This window comes from Urocampus carinirostris, chromosome 11, assembly GCF_059441175.1.
Source record: "Urocampus carinirostris isolate Australia breed hairy pipefish chromosome 11, RoL_Ucar_1.0, whole genome shotgun sequence".
Taxonomy (NCBI): Eukaryota; Metazoa; Chordata; class Actinopteri; order Syngnathiformes; family Syngnathidae; genus Urocampus; species Urocampus carinirostris.
This window is the reverse complement of record NC_142359.1, coordinates 8921344-8946037: the sequence shown is the minus strand read 5'-3', so window position 1 is coordinate 8946037 and position 24694 is coordinate 8921344. Positions and strand designations below refer to the sequence as shown.

The following is a 24694-nucleotide window of genomic DNA, read 5'->3' as shown; positions in this document are numbered from 1 at the left end:
ATTCTTGCTTCGCTGTTCGGTCAAAAAATTGGAGTTCGAACGCCGGTAATGTGTGAGTCCGTACGCTAGGGTGCGATGCTGAGCGGCGTACGGGTGTAGATCGCCCCCACCCCTGGTGACCAACTGTTATCACGTGCGCACTTGCTTCTTTTTGCTTTCACTTTTAATATCGGTGAACGGAGTGTTTTAGCCCCTAAATAGGCCGCCGAAAAAAGTCGTTGCAAGCAGGACAGGTGAAAAAAGAAAAGTTGTTCGTACAACTATTGCCTTTAAGAAAGACATAATAGCTAAATATGAAAGAGGTGTGCAAGTTTCCGATCTTCCTAGGGAATAGAGCATGGCTTCTGCTGACCACGTTCATCTTAGCGTAATCTTTTGTACAGAAGATTACGATAACGTGAACGTACGATTAGCCTGGGTTAGCATTATGTTTACGTTGAACATTCAGGTAAACATTGAGGGTGTTGGAACTGAGCCCAAAATTCAGGGTGTTGGAACGGTGCCCCTTTTCCAATGAACTGCTCACAACTTGTTGTGGAGACCCGGGTGCTAAATGACTTGTAAACGACCTGATTTTTTTATTTTTACACGTTCATGTTAGCGTAATTTTTCATGTTCACGTTAAACATTCATGGTAAACATTCAGGGTGTTGGAACGGATTAAAACGATTTACATTATTTTTAATGGGAAAAATGATTTCGGTTATTGAACGGATTATGGTCGAGAACCGAGGTTCCACCTTAATTGTTGTTGTCCTCGTTAGAACACAACTTTCAGTTTCAGACTCCTCAAACAATGAATCACAATTCCTTGCCCCCCCTGTAAGAACCAAGCACAACGCCGCAGAACAGTACCATCGGCCCTCAACCAATTACGCTAAGCGTAATGTGTGGGCACACTTTGGTGCAATTATGGGTCATTCGAGGATTAAAGCACTGCAGCTGATAAATATGTCCGCACAGCTAAGGAGCAAAACAATGAAGAGGTTCTCTGTTGTCGAGCCAAAAGCTCGCTGTTGCCAAGAGCTTTCTTGACAAGACGTTTCCTGCAAGCAGATCTCAGGAAGCGTCTTTTCGCAATTTTTCTCCGGCTTTGGGGCGGTTCCCCGGAACCATTAAATGTCCCATGTCTCGAAGAGCACCTGTTGTTGTTATTGCAGAGGCTCCACTGAATAGCTGCGAACAAAAGCCTATTCTCATTCAAATGAGTTTGATTATAGTGCGTGCATTTGTTTGCACCTGTATCTTTTAATTGTCAATTATAACTGAATTGCGTCCAACGCATTGTAATTTACTAGAATTTGTTGCAAATATCTCCGCTCACAAGATCACGGGTGTTAATGCAAATTAACAAAATAACAATCAGAGCAACCAATGAGTCCTTATCACTTTTTCTTAACCATTTTTAATAATCCAGTTGTGTGAATGGGTCATTTCAGATCTTAGTTTTCTTAACCAGAACGTTAATAATGATGTTGTTATACTCCTGTTATGGACCTCGACATTCAAGTTCAACCCAAAGAAACCGCTGTTTTCGTTGTGGTGTGATGTCAAACACGGCATACATGCAGGCGTGTTCTGTAAGTATGTGTTCATTGGCCTGGATCAGACTAGATACAGATCCGTAATCAGACCGGGCATTTCTACTTGTAAAGAACAGACAAATTTCATGTTTACCAGCATTCCGGATGTCATGAGATGCACGGGTAAATCCTGCTCCATTATAAGATGGCTGTCCACATACCGCTCAAGACCAAGAGTCGAGGAGGATTCTAAAGCACATATAAAGCAAGCACTGCAACGTCAAGTTTGGCATGACATCAGAACAGCATTTTCCTGTTAGCGAGCACAAAAAGAAGCCAGATAGCTCATGCATCTAGGCGAATGAAGTCCATGTGAAACTATTTGTTAGCATGGCAATCATCACTAAAACATGCAATAGACATTATTTTCGGGTTTAAAATAGCATTAATTACCGTATTTTCCACACTATAAGGCGCACCTCAAAGCCTTTGTTTTTTTCAATAGCTGACCATGCTCCTTATAATACAGTGCGCCTTATATATGGATCAATATTAAGTCGCAAAGTCTTGCAACTAAGGCAAGCAGCCGCCGACTAGATTTTCCCCCAAAAGCGAAGTAGTCCGCGGTGTTTGCTGGGATTTATATACCGGCGTTTCATTTCCTAATCAATGTGTCAATCATCATTTGAATCAGTCACTATTGGCTAAAGTTATTCGGAGGTAAAGGGGGCGGATCCTTTTTATCATTTACAGGCTCGCATAGGCTAAAGGGGCGAAACAAAGCCTGCAATTGGCCGAAAAAGATGAATGTGAATCACACGTTGGGTTGCACTACGGCATAGAGAAATTTTTTTTTACTATTCTGTATTTGTAAATATTTTACTCTCCTGGATTTACTACACTCACGGTTGTAAGAAGACCATGATTACGTATCATTATTGAACGTGATGGCTGCAAGATAACTTAGGTGAGCTATGCGGCTTTATATTTTCCCGTTATCTTGTTTTAGAACGATCTTGATGTTTCTGTGATGAGTCTATTTTTAAACTAAATTCAATTCAAAGTGTTTATTGTCATATGCACAGAACCTCGTTTCCCTGCACAATAAAATTCTTACTTTGCTTTCCACACAGTTGCCAGCAAAAAATAAAAAGGAAACTAAGAAATGTTTGGCATTTCTTGAATCCCAAGACTTTAACCTTCCGAATGATATTTGGAACGATGCATTTGAGTGATTGGTGACATCGTACAGACACTGTTTCCGTACATGTCTGAGACACGTATTTGCTTCTTTGCAAGCTTTCGGAATGTTAAGGGGGTAATAAGTTTGACTGAACTATCTGACTGTTTTGTCGACGTTCCAATTGTAGCGCCTTATACTCTGGTGCGCCTTATGTATGGAAATTATAGGACCAAAAACTATTTTTTGGGGGTGCGCCCTATAACCCAGTGCGGAAAATACGGTAGTCTATTTTGCGCTTGTACTGTCTTTGGTATGCTCAACTCAAGCTTACTTGCAATTAGCTAGTTTACCTTTATTTTGGAATATTACAAATTTATCTCCTACTCCAAAGGATTCTGACAAAATGGATGTGGCTTCTCCCAAAATTAAAACCTTTGCAGAACATTGCATCAGATACAGAAATCGGCACATCCGTTCCGTAGCTGGTGTGCATTGACACGCTGATTCAAATGATTTCAATTCCTTGTGGCACCGTGCTTTTTTTTTTGCAGAGAAGCGGCTTTGTTTAGCAATTGATATTATTTCCTGCTGGATTCAAACATTTTCAGTCCTCTTCATAAGGAAGCTAGGTTGTTGTTGGTATATCTTCTGATTTCTCTAGTTTCCATTGGCCTAACATAAACGTCCTCGGCAGGCTGTGATGACTTAAGTTTTTTCCTTTTTCTTTATTAACCTAAAGCAACTCAGATCAGCATCAATGTGACCTCGGGCATATAGATAAAAAAGGGTTACACCTCAAGGCCGCAGTTGCTTTCCCTTCTTTATCGTCCTTGTCGGGCCGTTTAAATCGAAGGCGCATGGCACAATGGTCCCCCGGGAGTCTCCCGCTTTAAATCTGTGAGCACTCTGTAAATATTGTCCAAACGTTGTTGTGCAACCAGAGATAAGGAAGGCCACTACCTTTATCAAAGTGTCAGCATCTTTTTCATCCGGCTGTTTTTGTTCATTTACATTGTTTCTTCTATACAAGAGATATGAAGACATAGGGTGTCTTTTTCCATGGGCTACCGCTTAGGAGCTGCACCTTCTTGTTTTTTCTTTTGTTTCAGGCAGTTCTTTTGTTCAATGTGTCATTTAAAAAAAACAAAGAAGCAGTGATGGAGTTAAAGGGCTTGTCTGTGAACTTTAAAATAATACAAATCCCAAAGCTTCTGATGACAGGCGGTAAAGAAAGGTAGCCAGGGAGGGAGAAAAGGTCACCAGCAGCATTGACAATGACCACTTTTAAATGCAGGGAAAAGTCTTACTGGGATATGATTTTGAATTTCAGGGGCATCCCAAATAATACGCTTACATGCCTGAGGACAAATGAATAATATATCGTTTGTAGGTATTCTAAATATAAGGATGAAGTGAGGGCAAGGTCATTATGCAAATCAATTTTGTTTCCGTGTTTTACTTTTGGCAATAATAGAAAAGGTTCAATTAATTCATGTCACTTACCAAATTCAACAAAATACCTAGCTTGTTTTCTCCGTGCTCCTCAAGTTAGCTCCATTGGTGCATCCGATGTTTATTATATATGTTCGTACGCAGGATTGGGTAGGGTTACTTTAACTGGATTACTTTCAATTACTTTTGGATTACTCCAATACCAAATATGCTAATAAAAGACAAAAGAAACAAAATATGAATAAAATTACTCAATTTTGTGCAGGCTTGGGGAGTAACGGAATACATGGAACGGCAAAAATGATGTTGGCAAGCTGTTTGGATTTATTTTAATTTTGTTTCTGTCGCATTTTATGTTAGTTTTGCCCGGAGATCAAAGAGATCAAAGCCAGGAGAGAAAGCTTACCACGTGTCATAATTGTATTCATATTTAATTTATTTTGTCTTTTATTAGCATATTTGGTATTTGAGTAATGCAAAAGTAATCGAAAGTAATCCAGTTAAAGTAACCCTACCCAACCCTGCTCGTACGTGGACCAACAAAATTCTGATCGTGCACTGTATATGGATTTATACAACTATGGCAGCTACTACATATAGGCTTTTTTCCATAGGGGCAGAAAATAAAATGGAAATGTCGTGGAGAAATCAACCAATACAAATGAGGCGTTTTTTATAATAATAATAATTTTAGCGAGTAAGGCCGAGTTTGCAGGTATCATCTTATCACTTTACTACAAGTCCACCGTTTTCTGTGGCACCACAAATATCCTGGATGAGAGAAACTGTGCATGCTCAGTATTGTGTATTTATATACATTCGAGTAGTTCCATTCAAGTGCTGACTGCTAGTGTGCGTCTGCTGTCCATTATAAATCTCATTCTGCTGACGAAGGCAACGAGACGTCATGTGAAAAGGGTCAATGGACAAGTAGCATAGGAAACATAACCTTATTAGGTAAATGGAAACGAGAACAAATGGATTTGATTATTATATCTATTGTCTTCATGTATTGCCAAAGTATCTGGTTTAGAAAACTCTACTGACGAATACAAGACATTAAATACATCTATTAGCCACTTTTTTCCCTCTGGCCCGATCCATTTGCAATTTCTTTTCAAACCAATGCTGCCTGAGACTCAAAAGGTTTGCACACCTCTGTGTTAAAGGCACAAATGAGTCACTGGCCGGCTCCCTGCACGGTATCAGCGTCCTCTCCATTTTGCAGATAGCTTAATCTTTGTCAAGCCAAGTCAGGTTTGTTTGTATAGCCCAGGGGTGGCGAACACGTGGCTCTAGAGCGTCTCTTTGCCTCATCATATTTTCTATATACTGTGGCTCTTTGCCTCATTTCATGTTTAGTTTTTTTCCCCTATTAAAACACACTTAAATCCATCAGAGTTAATAACTAATAATAAATAATATTTTGAAATTAATTTGGCAGATTTATTGTTTTTATGCTGCTCTGGACACATAACTGACTGCCAATCATCTGCGTAGATTACGTCTAATGCCGGTCAGTGCGTGGTGTGGCTCTTTGACTCTCACAGTTAGAAATTTTGGCTCTTTGTGTCAAACTTGTTCGCCACCCCTGGTATAGCCCTTTATCATGAGTAGCATCAAAGGGCACCACAGACTATTACAGACTATAGACTTTTATAAGACCATTCCCTGATCTAAAGTCAAGTCAAGTCACATTATTTTTATGGCCCTTAATCACAAAAATGTCTCGAAGGACTGCGCAGGATTACAATGACACCATCGCCTGATCTTAAACCAACATGCAGGCATGGAAAAACTCAAAACCTCAGCGTGAGCAAAAAAGAAACCTTGAGAAGGGGCCTCACAAGTGGTAATGCCCCTTCCAGGATAACCAGGGTGGAATAAACCCTACATGATAGTAAGGAAACTCAACATTTCAGTATAAGGACAATGAAAAAACTTTGAAAAGGTAATCCCCCTTCCAGAATGACTAGGCTGTAATGGATGTTGCAAGGGCATCACCAAACAATACACACACATAGCCAACTGTAAACATAGGTCATTCATAAGCTATAGAATATAAGTGTTTTAAGCGCAGATTTAAACAATTCCACCGAGGTTGCAGATCAAATCTCAGAGGGCAGAGCATTCCTCAGCACCGGCACCTTTGTCTAGTCAAGTCAAGTCATTTTTATTTGTATAGCCCTTAACCACAAAGAGTCTCAAAGGGCTTCACAGGTTATCACGCAGACTATTTTTTCAGACTATTATTACACCATCCCCTGATCTGGAACCAACATGAGGGCAGGGAAAAACTCCAAAACCTCAACATGAGGAAAATGAAGAAACCTTGAGAAGGGACCGCACAAATGGCATCCCCCTTTCAGGATTACCAGACAGCAAAGGATGTTGCAATCACAAATAATACAGAGATATTGTCCACGAAAAGTATAGGTTATTCATATGCTATAGAGTAGAAGTGTGCTTTAATCTTAGATTAAAACATTTCCACTGAGGTTGCAGATCAGATCTCAGGGGGAAGAGCATTCCACAGCACCGGTGCCCGGATGGAGAACGCTCTCAAATCAGCGGAACACTTCTTGGCTCTTGGGATCACCAGAAGACTGGCGCTCTCAGAACGAAGGCTTCGGACCGGAACATAGGGGGAAATCAGATCTGAAAGATATGAGGAAGCAAGTCCATGTATGATTTTGTATAATACTAAGAGAACCTTGAAATCACATCTTAGGCTAACAGGGAGCCAATGCAGGTTAGCCAAAATCGGCTTGATGTGATCGGACTTTTTTGTCCTAGTTAAAAGCCTCGCTGCAGCATTTTGTACCAACTAAAGACTCTTGATTCTGGACTTCGGGAGACCGGAGAGTAGTGCATTACAGTAATCGAGACGGGAGGTAACAAACGCGTGAATTATAATCTCTGCATCCGACTGAGTATAGGACGAATTTTAGCAATGTTGCGAAGATGGAAGAAAGCGGTTCTAGTAATTTTCTTCACATGTGTTTGAAAGGACAGATCGGGGTCAAATATGACCTTGTCCTCAATATCTTCTAATCCGATTCATTGACAACCGGAGACCCAGGGCGGAAACAGCATAACAATGGATTGATACGCTGCTGGTACCCTTTGAGATCCGGTCATACTGGTCCTCTTTGTACGATGATGCATCCTAAGTGTACGCTTGCTGATGCGTAATGGAAGCTAGGACGTCATGTCGCCGTAGTGACAAATATAAATGTCACACTTCCATGGTTGGTTTGGCTGTGGGTGGACGTCCTCCATTGGGAGGCTTTTAATGTTGAGCGTGTTACTCACCGTTTCGGTTGAGTCGAATTAGGGCTGAGGTTTTGCCTTTAGCTGAAAAAGTACACGTGCGTTCCAGCAGTGAGAAATTTCAACAGTCATGCTTACGAGACAACGTTTGGTACATATATTTTTTATTCATATCATGTCAAGAGAACAATATTGACTTTGGCAAAATAAAAATAAAAGCAAGGGAACAATTGTAATGTTTAAAATGAATCATTTATGTCAGTTTCTTTTCAAAGGAATTCTTCTCTTTGTGTTTTGCGCTTCAGATGTTGATCCTTTTTTTTTGTGTGAGCGAGATTATTTTGAGAAAATCCCAAAGAAGAGAAACACATAGTGCAACAAATACAGTTATTTCAACGCGTATATATACAGTATATCCATATACCATATATATATTTACTCTTTTAGCTTCCCACTTTATTGGAGTAGAAAGATTTTTTGTTATTCAGTAGTTCCAAGTCCCCAACAACGTTTGTTACTTCCATTCAGTCCATTTTATAATGCTTTCAGTTTGAAAACATTCACCATTCAAATAGAGATTCTGTGTGGCACAAATGAAGTTGGATAAACAAACATCTTATCTCACACAAGACACGGTCAGTTTCAGTTCGAGCCTCAAAAATATTTCCTGTGATTTTATAGTGTCAAAGCTTTTCCCTTACAGACTCCTGCATGTTAAAAAAAGAAGAAATAACCCACATAGAACAGTTACAGAGCTGCTGGACTCTAAATCCTCTCACATATGCGCACATAAACTCATATGCACAGGCACATTGACACACACACCCCGTCAGTCATCCTTCCTTACATGCGAACGAGAAGCAGCAAAGCAAATTTGTGGGAAGAGTTCCATCGTACGTCAGCATTGCCACCATTTTGTAATCCGTATTGACTTAAATGTTGGCCCGTTGCCGTTTGATAGAGTCCACTGTGCCACTCATCGATCGATCAAAGCGGATGCGTGCTGCTGTGATCCAAAAGGCGCGGGTGGCCAAAGTTCAACCACAGAGGACGCATAGAAGTCACATTCTTTGTGTAGCTGAGTCCAAAACAATCTTGCAACCACATTTAGGTGTCTTTCATCTCACTCACTAGTATCTCCCGCGATGTTGATCCAGTCCTGTGATGGTGCTTGATCTAGTGCAAACCTTTGTATTGTTGTGTGGGATGTGGCAAGTTCTATTAGCGCTGTGGCTTTTCTTGGATCTTCGTGAGCTCTCCCTGTGTCTTCGATTGTTTACCTGTCTTCTGAGGACTTTTTTTGTGGCTGACTTTGATTTTAACGCCAGAAACAACTCAAAGATATTAGAAATCAATTGTTGTTCGTTCTTTTGCTATTTTAACGTACTACATTGCTTCTTTTCATTGTAGTCCCTCACCCCTGCCAACTACCAGTCATCCCGAACCTTATAACTGATATAATAATATTAAAACTGATAGACTTAAATAAGATCATCCTTGGCCTTGATTTCAAAAGGTAATGCTCAATATTTTAGCAGATAATCAATTAATACAGTTTTACAGACATTACTACAAATGTTAATGTTAGCATTGTAGACTGACCATTAGCCCTTTTTGCTAGTGTCTCTGAATTGATGCTTAATGGTAAATCTTTGCTCTACTCTAATTGACCCTGTCAAGAAATTCAATGTTCTCCAACCGGTTTGCTTTGGAAATCAACCACAAACAAAGGTTGAGACTTCTGCTTTGCCACAAATGAAAGGAAAACACAAACTCTCCAAATAAACCAACCATCTTAAAAGCTGTGTTAGGGGTGCTATTTTTACTGTGCTAGCTCTTTTTTACATTGCCGATAAACATAGAAACTCTTCAGATAAAAACCATTAGCTTTCTTAGCTCACAACTTGCTGTGTCTTAGACATTTAGATAAGAGTGTCATGTAACTGGTATGTTCAATATTTCCTCTTCTCCCTAACTTTTTCCATTGCCATTATTTTACTTAATCATGTATAAAAGCCTCATCCCACAGAACGCAGTGGGCTGTTGACCATTCTCTAAGCCGATTAGAGAATTGGCCGATTAGGTTATCATTGATGCGAAGGAAAAAGTGTTCGGTTTATTCAACACTCCTGAAATTTGCCCTGGGTATGATCTTCACTTTGAACACTGCAATCAAATCAGCTAGTAGACTGCCAGTCCCGCCCACTCAAACCATATCGAGAGTGCATCACTTCGCCCTGTTCGCGTTTGTCATTTTCTTAAACAATAGAAATATATTTTTCTGGTAATAGATGACCTACGGCCCTGTACCAAGCTATTGCCTGGGTGTTAGGGGATCCAGGTTCTAGACAATGCTTTCCTCAAGCTCTTTAGCACTCTTTCCATCCTTCCCTTTCTCTTTTGCCCGATCCCTACCAGCACGCCCCCTCCCGGCATTGGAGTTTGAGTTAGTCGTGTTGTAAGCATGGATGTATCCACCTTGAAACTCGCAGCGAGCCCCGAACAAGCCACCGGAGTTTTCGCCATCCTCGCTGGCGGTGGACGAACCGGTGCTGGTGGTGGAGGCGCACTGCACCAGCATCCCGTGGAGAGACTGGCTCCGCCTGGTCCAAATAACGCTAAGCCTTTTGGCGTAGCCCACGGCACCATAACGTTTGGCCACAGTGGCGGCAGCATCAGTTGCTAGGGCGACTGAGGAGCCCATGTCCAGTGAGTGGCGGCGCTTGCTGACTATACTTTGGGCAGGGCTGAGGGGTGATAAGGGGCTCTGATAGGCCTGAGAGGAGTTCCATTTGTCTCTGCCGGGGGAAGTTATCCTCCAAGTCAGCATATCAGGGTCTCTCAGGGGTGTCGCCAGGGAGAAGCTAGCCCGGTTGGTCAGTTCCCGCTCCAGATGTGGTTTAGGGCCCTCCCTGAGGCGCGACTGGCGGGGCAGGGTGGACGAAATTGATGGGGAGTAGTCAAGCAGAGTTCTTCCCCTTTCTGCGGTGTAGGGGGGTGCTTTGTCCAGTTTCCTCTGTCGCACCACCAAGGCCATGTCCCCCCCTGCTCCTGCCATCGAGGAGACCACACCCCCAGCTGAAAGAAACTGCTCCAGGTTGACCTTCGGTTTAGACTTAGGCTTTGGGGGGAGTTTTGGCGGCAGATGGGATGCGGAACCTGCAGCTTCCTTGTCCTTTTCACCCTCTGCTGGTCTCTTGGAAGGGAGTCCGTTTGGTAGGACCACCATCATCATGTCGCCAGGACCATCGGCAGAGTAGCAGCCTCCGCCATCTCCTCCTTTATCCCGAGCTGCTACGCCACCTCCTTGACCGCAAACACCCACTCCTGTCTCAGCGCTGCTGTTTTGACAAAGGATATGGTCTGAGTGCTCGCAAACACGATGGCGAACCATCAACGCCACCGTGAATACTAGGAGAGTCACCACAACCACGCCGCCCACTAAAATGGTCAGCGTCCCTCCTAGAAAGTGAGCCTGCAAAGAGCTGCAGGCGGGGTAAACGTCCTTGGTGGAGAAGCTGGTGCAGCCCAGCACTTTGGTCGCAGCCAGGGCTGTAATGGAATCGTCAAAAATGGCCAGCACACACAAGTTGTAATCCACTCCGGACACTAAGTTCTTCAGAAGAAAGCGGTCGCTGGTAGATGGAAGGATCCTGAAGGGGGAATAACAAAAAGGAGGTTATCCAACATGAGCCGTTTTAAGCTGCAATTCATTTAATAACCATATGTTTTATGGTAGTTCTCGACATTGAACATCTGAAATGGTGACACGGTAGTAAAAATAAAAGCTTTCAGTTTTATTTAGATATTGAAGAGTTCCATTGGTTGCCTATGAGAGTTACCTTCAGGTGAGAGTATTCACCAAAAAAAGCGGTTTAATATTAGAAAAAGCACTGCCAATGTGTCAAAGGTAAGAAATATATGCTTATTGATTATTATGAAAGAGCTTCAAATCAAAGGAAATGTGTTTGAGAGAAATTGAGGGAAGGGGAGTGGAACGACCCACGAGTGAATACAGCGGCGAGGGAAAATGAGGCTATTGATGAAGCGTGCGCCCAGGGAGCATGAAAAGGGAACTCTGTCCGCCTGCGTGTGTGCACTTGCACTCGAATTGCCCGGACAAGCAAATTTAAGTCAATTTTGTGGGACTCTACACTTCACTTGAGGCCAATTTATGGGCTAGGAAGATTGCAATATTTTTGATGTATTTGAGGACTGTAAGCGCTGTCTCGTAACAATTTTCCATGGCGTTGGTTGACATATTAAAATAAATCTGCTGAGCATCTAATTTTGTTCCTATCGCATACCTTCTGTCCTTGTTCAAATGGTTTTATGTTTCTCCTCAGAGTTCCTCATGGTTCAATTTTATACCCAAATAGTTTTTAGCCTTTATCTAGTTCCATCAACAGTGTAGGTTTCCACATCGTCTCCTTAGTATCCATTTGATTTGATTTTCAATTACGGATAGCAGCGAACTTTCTAAAGGTCCCCCTGGACCAAAGCATTTTTGGTTACTGAGCCTGTATTGGAGGGCAAATTACAGCCCATGGGCCACATGCAGCCTGTCAGGCTTTTAAATCAGGCAGACCATCCGAAAAAGGTAGAAATATCACGACCATATATTTAAATTATTTTATAAAACATCAAAAAAGTGGTTTTCTTTTGGTGCCAGCATTTTCTCTTTCTCTGCTAAAAAATACTACTAAAAACTACTATGGTAATACTACAGAAATAATACAGAAGGACTCCAAAAATAGATATAAAATTAAGTGCATAAGAGAAAAATAACATGTAGATGTATTTTTATTCATAAGGACAATTGGATAGGTCTCCAGGCCTGGGCCCCTGGCCAAATATTTTAACCCAACGCTGCCCAGGACTCCAAAGGTTTTCCGACTCCTGCTTTAGGTTGAAGATATTTTTTTTTTTCAGAACTACAAGATTGTAATTCCTTTCAATGTGTGATAAATTTTGTTCATCCTATTAAAATAGTTCCATCCCAAGAATATAGATTGTCACTTAGGTTAATATAGAGATTCAATGCTTTTATGAGATTATTTAATGAGTAGATTATTGTATTCCATTACGATGACAAAGACCAGAGGGCCAGAACAATTTGACTTAACACATTACATTTTGAAATTACTTTCATTTTATGCCGTACTTTAGATGTTATAACTGCACAGAACCTTGAGTTACATTTTATGTATGAAAAGTGGGATATGAATGATCGTTTAATTTCATTGATGTTGTAGGGACTTCTGTGATATAAAAAATCATAATAATGAATTGAAAACGTCCATCAAAGCTAGCAACCATTAGGCGCTCCAGCGTTTGTGCAGCATGTATTTATTTGTTGGATAATAGCGTGAACATGTTGTTTGTATGAGTGTAGGAGAGCGCAGCTCAAGTGTCTCTCGCTGGCGGGGACGACTTTGGCCCCCGCTCTCAACCTTCTTGTGTGGGCAACCATGTTTGTCTTGTTGCATAAAGAGAAGACCATTTTTCTGCATTTTCTCTCATCTGTCATTAGCCAGGACTGCACACGGTGCTTTTGGCTCTACCGAATTTGTATGCACCATATGGGTGCCAATAAGCCTAAAAAGAACCATCACTTTGAGACTTCATCATGTCAAGCAATGTCAGTTTTGGGTCTAATCCTGTTCTATCCGTATGACGGCTTGAGGGCCATTTGCGGCTCGTCAAACGATATCTAATGGCCCTTTACACGCCTAAAAATAAGTACTAAAGACATTTATGGTCGTCAATAGCAGTAAATGACTTAAATATCCAAGGATTCACTGTAATCGTTTCCAGGTTTTAACCCCCCCACCCCCCAAAAAAAAAATACCCAATTGGCATAAGAATTGCAAAATAATATACCACAAATAATAAAGATGAAAATGACTAAACAAAATAGATAAATAAAAATGGAGAAAAAAAATAAAAAGTAATAGAAAAAGAAAAATAATGCTTTCATTAGATAAAAATGTTTGAAATTGTTGCCATGTTTCCTGGCAAACTAACTTAAAGCACCACACATTTAAAAAAACTGTAATCGTTTCAAGTTTTTACACCACCTCCCCAACCCCCAAAAAAATACCCAATTGGCATAAGAATTGCAAAATAATGTACCACAAATAACATAAAGATGAAAATGACTAAACTAAATAGATAAATAAAAATGGAGAAAAAAAATAAAATAAAAGTAATAGAAAAAGAAAAATAATGCTTTCATTAGATAAAAATGTTTGAAATTGTTGCCATGTTTCCTGGCAAACTAACTTAAAGCACCACACATTTTAAAAAACTGTAATCGTTTCCAGTTTTTACACCCCCCCCAAAAAAAAAATTCCCAATTGGCATAAAAATTGCAAAATAATGTACCACAAATAACATGAAGATGAACATGAAGATGAAAATGACTAAACACAATAGATAAATAAAAATGGCAAAAAAATAATAATAAAAGTAATAGAAAAATAAAAATAATGCTTTCATTAGATAAAAATGTTTGAAATATTTGCCAGGTTTTCTATCAAACTAACCTAAAGCACCACACATTTAAAAAACAAATCTAATCTGCTTAAAAAAATGACGCTGACACGCCTTCTCTGGTGGCTTTGTTTTGCCATTGCATTCCTTCTTTCCTCTTGAATAACAACAGCTGGCATTAGTTTGTATGGTGTTGTAAAGAATCATCGCCCCTTAAGTGTCATGCCCAAGTGAACAGGTGAAGAATCCGAGATGCTGGGTCCTGAAGTGACAAGAAATTTGGCTTTGCGAGTGCTTAAAAAGTGCTTGAATATGAAAAAGCTGTACAAACTAGAGGTCAACCAATTACCGGCCGGGCCAGTTATCGGCACCGACATTTGTGAATTTGACGGATATCGGTATCGGCTTTTTTATTAAATCAATCGGCCGATTGACTGCTTCGCTCTGAAGCAGAGTTATTCTCTCACTCGCTCCTCCTTTCCTTATCTCTCCCATCCATTGAACGTAAGCATACAAAGCACACTAGAGTGAGCGGCTGAGTGATTAACTGTTAACATTGGTTCGTCATTCTGGCTGTTAAATAGGAGTACCGACTCTTTTTAATTCGCCTGCTACATTGAACTTTCCATATACTTTTTAGTCCAAGTTAATTTAAGTCATGCTAGTTGTTGTTGCTGCTAAGCCTAATTTTATTTCCTGTACTGTGAATTTTTGGTTTTGAAAGATTATTAATGTTAGTTGTGTTGAAGTTCTAATTTACTGTAAAAAGTTTCAGCGAGCTATTTAAGTTTGACTATACCTTTACACGAGTTGCTGCTAAGCCTTTTTCCTGCACTGTTAGATTTTGGTTTAAGTGAAATATTATTTATGTTGTGTTAAAATTAAAATTTATTTACTGTAAGATTTTTCAGAATTCTATTAAGTTTTGTCTGAATTTATTAACAAAAATTATGTTTCTTTGTACATTATGAAAAAGTTCTTACGCCAATTTTTAAGGTTCTACAGAAAATGAAAATGGGCTTCAAATATCGGTTATTGGAGGCTTCTTAATACTAATGATTAGTATCATATTTGCCCTGAAAAACCCATAGGAGTCGATCCCTAGTACAAACCCTGTCTAAGGAAAGGTCTGAATGCCTCCAATCTGACTGCCCGCACCCAAGCAGTTGTGAGGTCACCATAGAATGACAATCAATGCCCACAAAAATCCACTCCCTGACCCCCGCCACCGGGAGAATTTACGTACGTGTTGCCATGGCGAAGCTTCATTACTTGTCCCGATAGTCTCAACACTCAAAAGGAAAATAATAACCTCAGCCGGTACAGGTCACGTGATGAACGTCGCCTCGGAGCGAAGACGAGGCGAAAAAGCGACCGCCGAATGGCTTTCCGTGTCCCGAAAACATCAGATTTAATGTGGAGAACGGCGCCGCTGCATTTGAAAGTCTTCCCAAAGGCCGTTTGATTTGTATTCCACGCGAGCCCGCCTCTCTGATTGAATGTGTTTGCTGCGTGGATTCAAATAAGCGGCCCGGAATGCTCTGCATGGTAAAGTGGCGACTTGGAGAGAGAGCTTTTTCGAATTCTGGCATTTAATATATTCCTAAACTCCTCAACTTGAAAATGTATACGTATATATTCTCAGGTATATTCTAGTTATTTTCTGAAATAATGCATTTTGAAGACAGCATGTCTTGTCTTTGTCATCTGAGATGTGACATCATCGGAGGAACATCAGGACCCAAGCTAGCCAATCACCAGATTGTTTTATGTGTTAATTACTCATAGAGGTTATGAGTGTTTTAAGCTTGGTTTTGGTAGTTTTTTTGTGGAGAAGGACTAGGCGATGTGTCACAGGTGGATGCAGTAATGGTACAATAAACGGCCCAACCGGGATGATCAACAAAATGCGGCCGCAGTCTTGGCGAAAATACGTGATGGTGAGCTGCCAGGCTAAGCAGGAACCAACAACGGCTATAGCAACAAACACAAAGCCAGCCGTGAAAAAAAAACAAGGAACATAGCAAAATCGGGGCTAACTCAAGGCTAGCTGATCAAAACCACAAAGATAGCAGTCAGGTTAATTGGGATCCAACAACATAAAGTGGCTACAGCGATAAACATGAACCCGCACGGGAATAAACCAAGCAGGCATTCAACTCTCTCATCTTAAGGGGAAATTCAGTTTTGAAGTCAAAAAAAGTTTCCTACATGAGGTCCAAGGGGAAAATGTTTTGAGTTTGGTAAGGGGATATTGTGAGATTTCCCAGTGTGAATCGGCATCTGAGGTGGTGTATTTTAATTGAAATAAGTGTATTTCGTGCGGGCAGGAGTACTTTATTTGTTTCTATGGAGCTCGCATTTGATTTTATCTCATCATCACACCATTTTTATTCATAGTGAACGTTAGACAATGGAGGAGATAGAAAGTCGTCCTAAACGACATTAGAATAGAATAGAATATGCCTTTATTGTCATTGTTACAACTTGGGATATGCTGTGACAAAACAGCACAAAGGACATGAAATGAATACATTGTAAATATTATGTTGGTATTGTGATCATGGTTGTCAATGTATGATTTAAATAATGGCCGCATGTCCTCAACATTTGTCACTGTCAATGCTTAGTTCAACTTGAAAAAAGGCGAAACACAATTTTACACCGATTTTTGATTAAAAAAAATGGGGATTTTGCGTTATATATAGTATTTCCTTTACACTCTTCTCACCGTTTTAAGCCCTAACCCATTTTCATGCCTGACCAAAGTACTAAGCAAAACAGGCGGTAATGTCAGGCTATCCGGCCAAACAACAAACAGTGCGGAGCCAAAAAGAGCCAACCAGGAGAAAACAAAACAGGAAAGCCCTGGGTAGCTAGTTAATGGGGAGCTAGCAGGAGAAAATCATACCAACCGCGACACATGTGTCGAAAAACACAAACAAAAAGCCAGAATTGCCTACCTAAAAGGAGGCAAAGACATGATGAGCAGAGTGCAAGCAGAAATGAGCAGTATGCAATCGCTGTACACTACAATCACTGTGTGTTTCCGAGATGCCTCATATGTTGTGTTAATGGGATTCGCCATTTTAAAAGTGTTGTGTTCCTTCAATGACATCACAGCTCTACATCAAACAAGCCAGATAGGTCAACTTTGAGACTAAATTTCTCTAATAATAATAATAATAATAATTTCCTTGTATTGTCATTAAATCCCCCGGCACATGGAATATTTTGCAACATATATGCATAATTGTGGGAAGGAACACTATATGTTCTAATTAGAAAATAAATCTGTTTACTTTAACAGCTGATAATGGGTTGGAAATGCGTCCATTGAAATTTGCCGTCAGTTTCTTTGTTTTACATTGGAATCTCTTTGTTTGCCCCCCACCCGGCCCGCCTCACTTCCGCACCTACCTTGATCCACAAATCCTTTTGGCACCCCTTGTCGGACTCTCCCCGACCTCGCGCCTTTTTCCAAAGCCTTTTATTTTTTCCCAGACATTGCGCTACATCTCCATTAGCCCGCGCTATAACCGGGCACGCCATTATTTAACCGCCAAGGTCGCGTCTTTTCTCTTCTCTCCTCCCTACTGATCCTTTTTTCTTTGGCCTTCTCTCTCCTTGCCTTGGTTTGATTTCTCCCTTGCTCACTCTTCCTATATCACTGCGTTTATTCTCCTCCTCCTTTTTCCTTTTTACGAGGCTGTGAATCATTTGTACGGCTTTCTTCCACGTGAACTGTAGCGATACAATTCACTGAAATGCGCACACAATCACTTTACATGACGTGTTGAGCTATTCATGAGTGAAATAGCAAATTAAACCTTGGTGTCCTGGAGTCTTGATTCAGAATGGAGTCGATGCTTGAATGAGTATTACGTTAGTTAGGGTATGAGCAGCTAAATATAGAGGAGTAAACAAGTCATTATCAATGTTATTTAAACATTTTTATACATAGCAGTTGGATTAGGAATTGCCCAAATATTTGCTGATTTGGATCTTCAATCCAGGATATAGATTTTTACATTTTACAAATGATTACTGCTAAATCTTATTGCATTACTTTTCATTGCACTATTATTATAACATATGTGATTCTCAAAGCACTGCTTTTTACATATTTCGTCCATTTTTCCTTAAAGGGTTTTATTTTTATGATTCACAACCTTGATATCAATGACCATAAAGACAATTCAATTCAATTATTGTTTAAATTGTGAAAAGTGATTAAGTAAGTTATTCTTTATAATTTAAATACATAAATTATTTGAAGAAAAAAAACACAGAAATGTCCTTTACCAGACAAAGAGCCTTTTAGCCTTAAATATGTCATAAAAACAAAGGACGTAACATCATCCTAATTACGTTTGTGCATCCATCCATCTTCTGCACCGCTTAACCTCACTGTACGATGATACTCAAAATTTCAAAACAAAATAGTTTCCCCAATAATTTAGGATCTAGTATCTATACTGTCACGCCATTGCCCGTCAATGTCGAGGTCCGGCTCATCTCCGAGGAGCGGGATGGCGTTTTACACCGAAAAACAGCAGAAACCATGTGATGAAGGTGCTGTATTTGAGTCAGATTAGGAAGCTTCTCCTGCTACTGGTAACCATGGACACCATTACTATGTGTTTTATGTGGCGAAGCAATCCCCTACCGATGAAATGGGCCTGGAGAGGGATGGGAGCTGCTAAGCAGTACTTGCCCAAGAAACACCAGAGGAAGTGGTCCCCTGACAACCCAAGCGGTTAAGGAAGGGGTACTCATACTTTTTACTTACAAAATGACCAATTCAAAATGACCAACCCATCTAAAAAAAGATCAGTCCAGCATCAAAAACTAGCATCCCAATTAGTGAAATTGAATTATTACAATGTTTCTCAATGCAGGTCTAAATAAATCAAATATGTTTAATCAAAATAATTCTATATATCTATCTACCCTGGTCATATCCCTCGAGAGGGGTGACAGCAAGACAAACCACATACAAAAACAAAGAAAATAAAAAAAGGGAAAAAGTAACAAAAACACACAAACATTTTTGGACCATGGCCAACCCAAATGCCCAAAGACCCAAACAAGTTAAACACCTCGGCACCCAAGTTGATCATGCCTTCGTCCCTCGAGATAAAACGGGACACAAGAAAGCGGCCATGTCACTCGGGTCAGGGTGACACAACACACTCCTCTGTTCAACAGCAGGGCCCGACAGCTTTCACTGGTTTACCCTTGCCGCATCATATGGGTGCCCTGCCCATCCCTTAGAACGTCTATCCTTTTAACACCTCTCCACTCATTCCTATCACCAACAAGAGCTCTAGCTTCCACTATATTTAGACCTCTTTCCTGCAGTGCAATCATAACACCACCTATCCACATCAATCGCGGCCTTCCTCTTGGTCTCCTTCCATTTACTCCTGCTATGTAGATCTTCTTCAACATTCGCTCCTCACTTAATTCAAGGCAGTCTTTTTTATTTTATTGCCAATGTTTTTGTCCAACGATTGCAAGACATTAGTTACAAACAGGTAGTGCAGATTGATTAAGCAGAAAAGATTACATACCCTTTACTCAGTCTAGGCAAATACTGTACTTACATTTTTAGTTAAAATTCTGACATATAATTTAATAGTAAATTAGTTACATCTTTTTTTTTTTTTGGTTTATTATTGATTTGTAAAGTATTTTGATAACCCCATGATCTTATAAAATGAAAATACTGCATTTTATTTGAACACCTTTCATCGACACAATGTAGCGCTCTCCAATTTGTTACTGCAGTAAGCGCATTAGTGACGTTCATGCTCACATGCTGCTTTTGACCACCAGGTGTCAGCGTATTCCAACAAATGCAATGCACTGGATACACTTTCTCGTGATCTACCAGTACTACCTCTGCGATCTACTGGCGAATCGGGATCTATGTGGATTAAGGGATCGGTGAACTGTGAAAGTTGAAACTGTTCTTTTTTCGAATCAAGGATTGAGATGAAATGACCGTAAAACTATTCTTCAGATAAAAAGAATGATAAAAATGTTTTGTCGCAGACCTAGTCCGATGCCAAGTGCACGCCGGCTCGTCTCAATGCTTATAATTCTAGATAATCCCGGCTAAGGCACACTGACACACACAAACACAGATGCCGGGTGAAAGTGAAGTCGACAAGGGGCGGGGGAGAGATCCTTTGTCGGAACTGGTGGCGTACAAACAAGTTATTATAAGGGGGAAAAAGATGGCGTATTATTCCATTCCCTGCTACTCGTTTGCTTCCCTCAGCACCAGCAAACGAGCTGGGCGAGGAGGAGGAGGGAAAACAGAACCATTATCTCCTCTCACGCCTGACGTCTCGGCTGCCCTCATTTCCTTCTTTTACGTATCATGTTTGTTTACGTTTTCCCATTTGTTTGCTGTGGATTTCTGCAGCCTGTTTGCTAGCTTGCCGTCTGTCTGGCGCAATCACTTCTGAGCTCTTCTCCTGTTCTCCTTGATCAGTCTCTCTGCCCATCTTTCAGACACCCCCCCCATCGCTTTCGGATCGCCATTCATTTTCCTCGGACCTTCCTCTTCATTCAAGCCTCCTTTTTAATCGCCTTGTGTTTGTCACTGCGGTACACATTTCAATCAGATGTAAAATAAAGACTGGTTCTTTTTTAAGCTGCTTGCACTTGATTATTTAAAAGTACCGTATTTTATTTATTTTTGGTCCTATATTTTCCATACATAAGGCGCACCAGATTATAAGGCGCTACAATGGGAACGTCGACAAAACAGTCAGATAGTTCAGTCAAACTTATAACCCCCTTAACATTCCGAAAACTTGCAAAGAAGCAAATACGTGTCTTAGACATGTACGGAAACAGTATCTGTACGATGTCACCAATCACTCAAATGCATCGTTCCAAATATCATTCGGAAGGTTAAAGTCTTGGGATTCAAGAAATGCCAAACATTTCTTAGTTGCCATTTTATTTTTTGCTGGCAACTGTGTGGACAGCAAAGTAAGAATTTTATTGTGCAGAGAAAAGGGGTTCTTTACTGTGCATATGACAATAAACACTTTAAATTGAATTTAGTTTAAAACTAGACTCATCACAGAAACATCAAGATCGTTCTAAAACAAGATACCGGGAAAATATAAATCCGCATAGCTCACCTAAGTTCTCTTGCAGCCATCACGTTCAATAATGATACGTAACCATGGTCTTCTTACAACCGTGAGTGTAGTAAATCCAGGAGAGTCAAATATTTACAAATACAGAATAGTAAAAAATGTTTTCTCTATGCCGTAGTGCAACCCAACGTGTGATTCACATTCATCTTTTTCGGCCAATTGCAGGCTTTGTTTCGCCCCTTTAGCCTATGCGAGCCTGTAAATGATAAAAAAGGATCCGCCCCCTTTACCTCCGAATAACTTTAGCCAATAGTGATCAAAATGATGATTGACACATTGGTTAGCAAATGAAACGCTGGTATATAAATCCCAGCATACACCGCGGACGACTTCGCCTTCGGGGGAAAATCAAATGCCTGCCTTAGTTGCAAGACTTTGCGACCTAATATTGATCCATATATAAGGCGCGCTGTATTATAAGGCGCATGGTCAGCTTTTGAAAAAAAATAAAGGCTTTTAGGTGGGCCTTATAGTGCGGAAAATACGGTACCATACTTTCCGGACTATTAGGCATACCCAAAAGTCCCAAACCGGCCACAATTTTGAACGTGCTACTTAGAATGCGGTGCATCATAAATGAGCTACCATATTTGTGCAATTATTGATCATTCGACACATTTTATCACTGACCACAATTGCAAAACCATGGATGCAACGGGAATAGAACTGGACAGAAATGAGAAGAACACCAAATCCAAACCACTAGGTTTCTCGGGACAATGAACGTTGCTCACAATTGCATAACATTGAATGCAACAGGAATCGAACCTGGATCGCGGCGGGGCGAGCTCCAGATTTTCCACTAGATAACTAGTGATACATACGACACATGAAAAGGCATTAGATTATATCTCATTATCAGGTTACTTTTAGAAGTGGTAGGACAAAAAATGGATTCATGTATTTATCGTGCTTTCTTTCTGGCGATATTTAAAATCGCCAGTATCGATTGTGTTTTGAGACATCATACCCGGTACGTAAAAAAGAAAACCCAATTTAAAATCTAAAGAATGAACACATTTTGGACTTTATACAGTTCCCAGAAAGATGGAGCTAGACATGACGGAAACTCTGCAAACTTTGTCCCAGGCTGTATGAAAAAGCCTCCTGGGCCCGATGTGGCCCTCAGGCTGTAGTTTGCCCACCTTTGACATAAACAGATCACATGATGTGCGCTGTTTGAACATCATTCATGGTTTATTGTCCAAGAAGTGTATAATTCACTATTTACAATTATTTGTTCTTCAATCGGAATCATCAATTATCGAATCGCAATACTCTAGGAATCACATTTATCGAGAATCGTGTTTTCAATTTTAGTCATCGTACCAGATGCTAGAGTAGAGTCAAGGTTGTTTCACTTTTTCTCAGCTCAAATTAAGCATCGCGACAAACATTTTGAATTAGTGCAGCCATGTGTTTATTTATATCTTCCAGTACGACCAAATTACTTCCCACATTGCCGTTCTCTTCATTCCGTTCTGAACGACCGCATTACTTCCCACAATGCCTTTCTCGTCATTCCAATCCAAATCTCCGTAAAGATTGCTGTACCACGGCCCGGTTTAATGTCTGACAATATTCCTGCGGCTCGGCCAAATGATAACATCGACAACTTGGTACTGTGACTAAACAAATGTGATGATGAGATAAGACCAAAGGTTTTTTGATGTATTATCAGTATCCCTAGTGCTTTAATGGATAGGATCTGGAAAATTCTACGCCACAATTTAATTCATCCAATGTTTTGCAATTATATGGAATTACATTAGTTTTATTCCCAGGTGCCCGATAGTCTGGTGCGCCTTATAAATGAAATAAAATATAACAACATACTTTTGTGGGGGGTTACACCTTCTAAACAGGGAAGCCTTATAACAAGGAGAATACAATAATTAAGATGCTCTTTCTCATGCCAACCAATCACTTAATTTTACAACCTATGAAGTGCTTTCACTACATTAATACATTCTCTCCGCTCGGGCTTTTGTAATTTGCGCCATGTTTGCGTCTGTCGCCATCGCAGCATGTTTCCTCTCCGATGCGTGTCGAGCTCTCTTTGCAACTGTGATCCACTTTCATTCTCGTTATTTCCTCGACTCTGCAGTGCGCCCTTCTCACTTCTGATGCTTCTAAAGTCGGATTGCTCAGCAGGGGTGCCTGCTTCTAGTGTTGCTTGCACTTTAATGGCCAACCCGCTCCACCTTCTTTTTTTTTTTTTTTTTTATACATGTAACTTATTTCAACTCAGGAGCCATTTTAAAATGGATTTTTATATGGTTATGACACAATAATAGGGGGTTTAAGAAGCTGTAACTAAAGTAATAATTGGGATATTTTTTGTTTGTAAATATAGACTGAACGCCATCTCAACATAAAATTTACATTTCCCTCATGTCCTTCAAAGTCTGTTTTATCATCAGATAGATAAATGATTCATTCCCGTAGGGAAATTCACACTTCCAGCAGTATCCTTGTGTTGAAAAATAAAGTAATAAAATAAAAGATATAGAATACAAAAATACCCAATATAACATTTTGATATAAAGTATTTAAATAGTGCTACGGAAAATACACACTGTAATAAAAATAGGGTGAGGTTTAATGTGGGATTTTACTCCCCCGGGTGGAGTTAAAGAGCCTCATGGCATGAGGAAGAAATGATCTCCTCAGTCTGTCCGTGGAAAAAGAACACATCAGAAAGATATATCTTTCATTATGCTTTTTTTTTGCGTTAATATCTTTCAGGATTACTTTTTTTTCATTCTCTAACATTCATCTTTGGTAATTATAACAGTGTGATAATGAGGTCTTATTTAAAAGCGTTTTCATATTTCATATGTTTCACTGGTGGTTTAGTAACCACTGTGTGAGATATTGTCAGGTGTGTCGTGGGAAAGGATACAATTTGTGTGCCTGTGCGGTCTAGCGCCCAGCAGAGTAATCATGTAGTACTCTTCCATACCATCAGTGGCAGCAGCAGTTGGTAGTTAGTTGCTTTGTGTTTGGAGACAAGAGAATTAGTGAGAGAAAGACTGAGAGATGTGGAAGAAGAGCTTTGTTTGTGTCTTTGACTGATTCCTGCCAGGATATCATATATGTGTTCAGTGAGTGAGTATGAATATGAAAGATAACAAAATACTTTAATCTTTCTGTTTATTTGAGTCCTTATCAAGAGGTTATGATATGATGTATTTCTACAATGTTTATAAAACACTTGTAACATAAATTTAAGCTTTTTTATATACATTTTCAGTTGGTAGTGTCCCAAAGATTTGTTCAATGAAATGTACCTTGGCTACAAAAAGTCTTGTGGTTAGGATTCGGCAAGCTCACCACAGTGGTCTGGGTTTGATTCCCTTTGCATCCAACGTTTTGCTATTGTGGTCAGGGATATTTTTCGACTGATCAATGCACAAATAAGATCATCTACTACCGTAAAACCTCGTGTATAATGGGCAACAAAACTTTGTGTTCATTTTTAGGAAGAAGATGTGCGTTATACACAAATAATTTTAGGGCTTGAGAAGAAAAAAATATATTATTTTATTTCTACAATTTAAAAAAAAAAAAGGCTGATTGGC

At 40.1% G+C, this 24694-nt stretch overlaps 2 protein-coding genes across 2 annotated transcripts in view; one reads left to right on the top strand and one right to left on the bottom strand.

Annotated features, from left to right (window-relative positions):
- Positions 1–24694, top strand: part of pcxb (pyruvate carboxylase b) — a 444629-nt gene that overhangs the window by 265755 nt on the left and 154180 nt on the right. The gene's annotated exons all lie outside the window — the stretch shown is intronic.
- Positions 7576–24694, bottom strand: part of LOC148356350 (leucine-rich repeat and fibronectin type-III domain-containing protein 4) — a 55705-nt gene continuing 38586 nt past the window's right edge. Inside the window, exon 8 of the mRNA XM_088347025.1 lies at positions 7576–11084. Coding sequence (XP_088203151.1) covers positions 9776–11084 — 1309 coding nt within the window. The 3' untranslated portion in view covers positions 7576–9775. The remainder of the gene's footprint in view (positions 11085–24694) is intronic.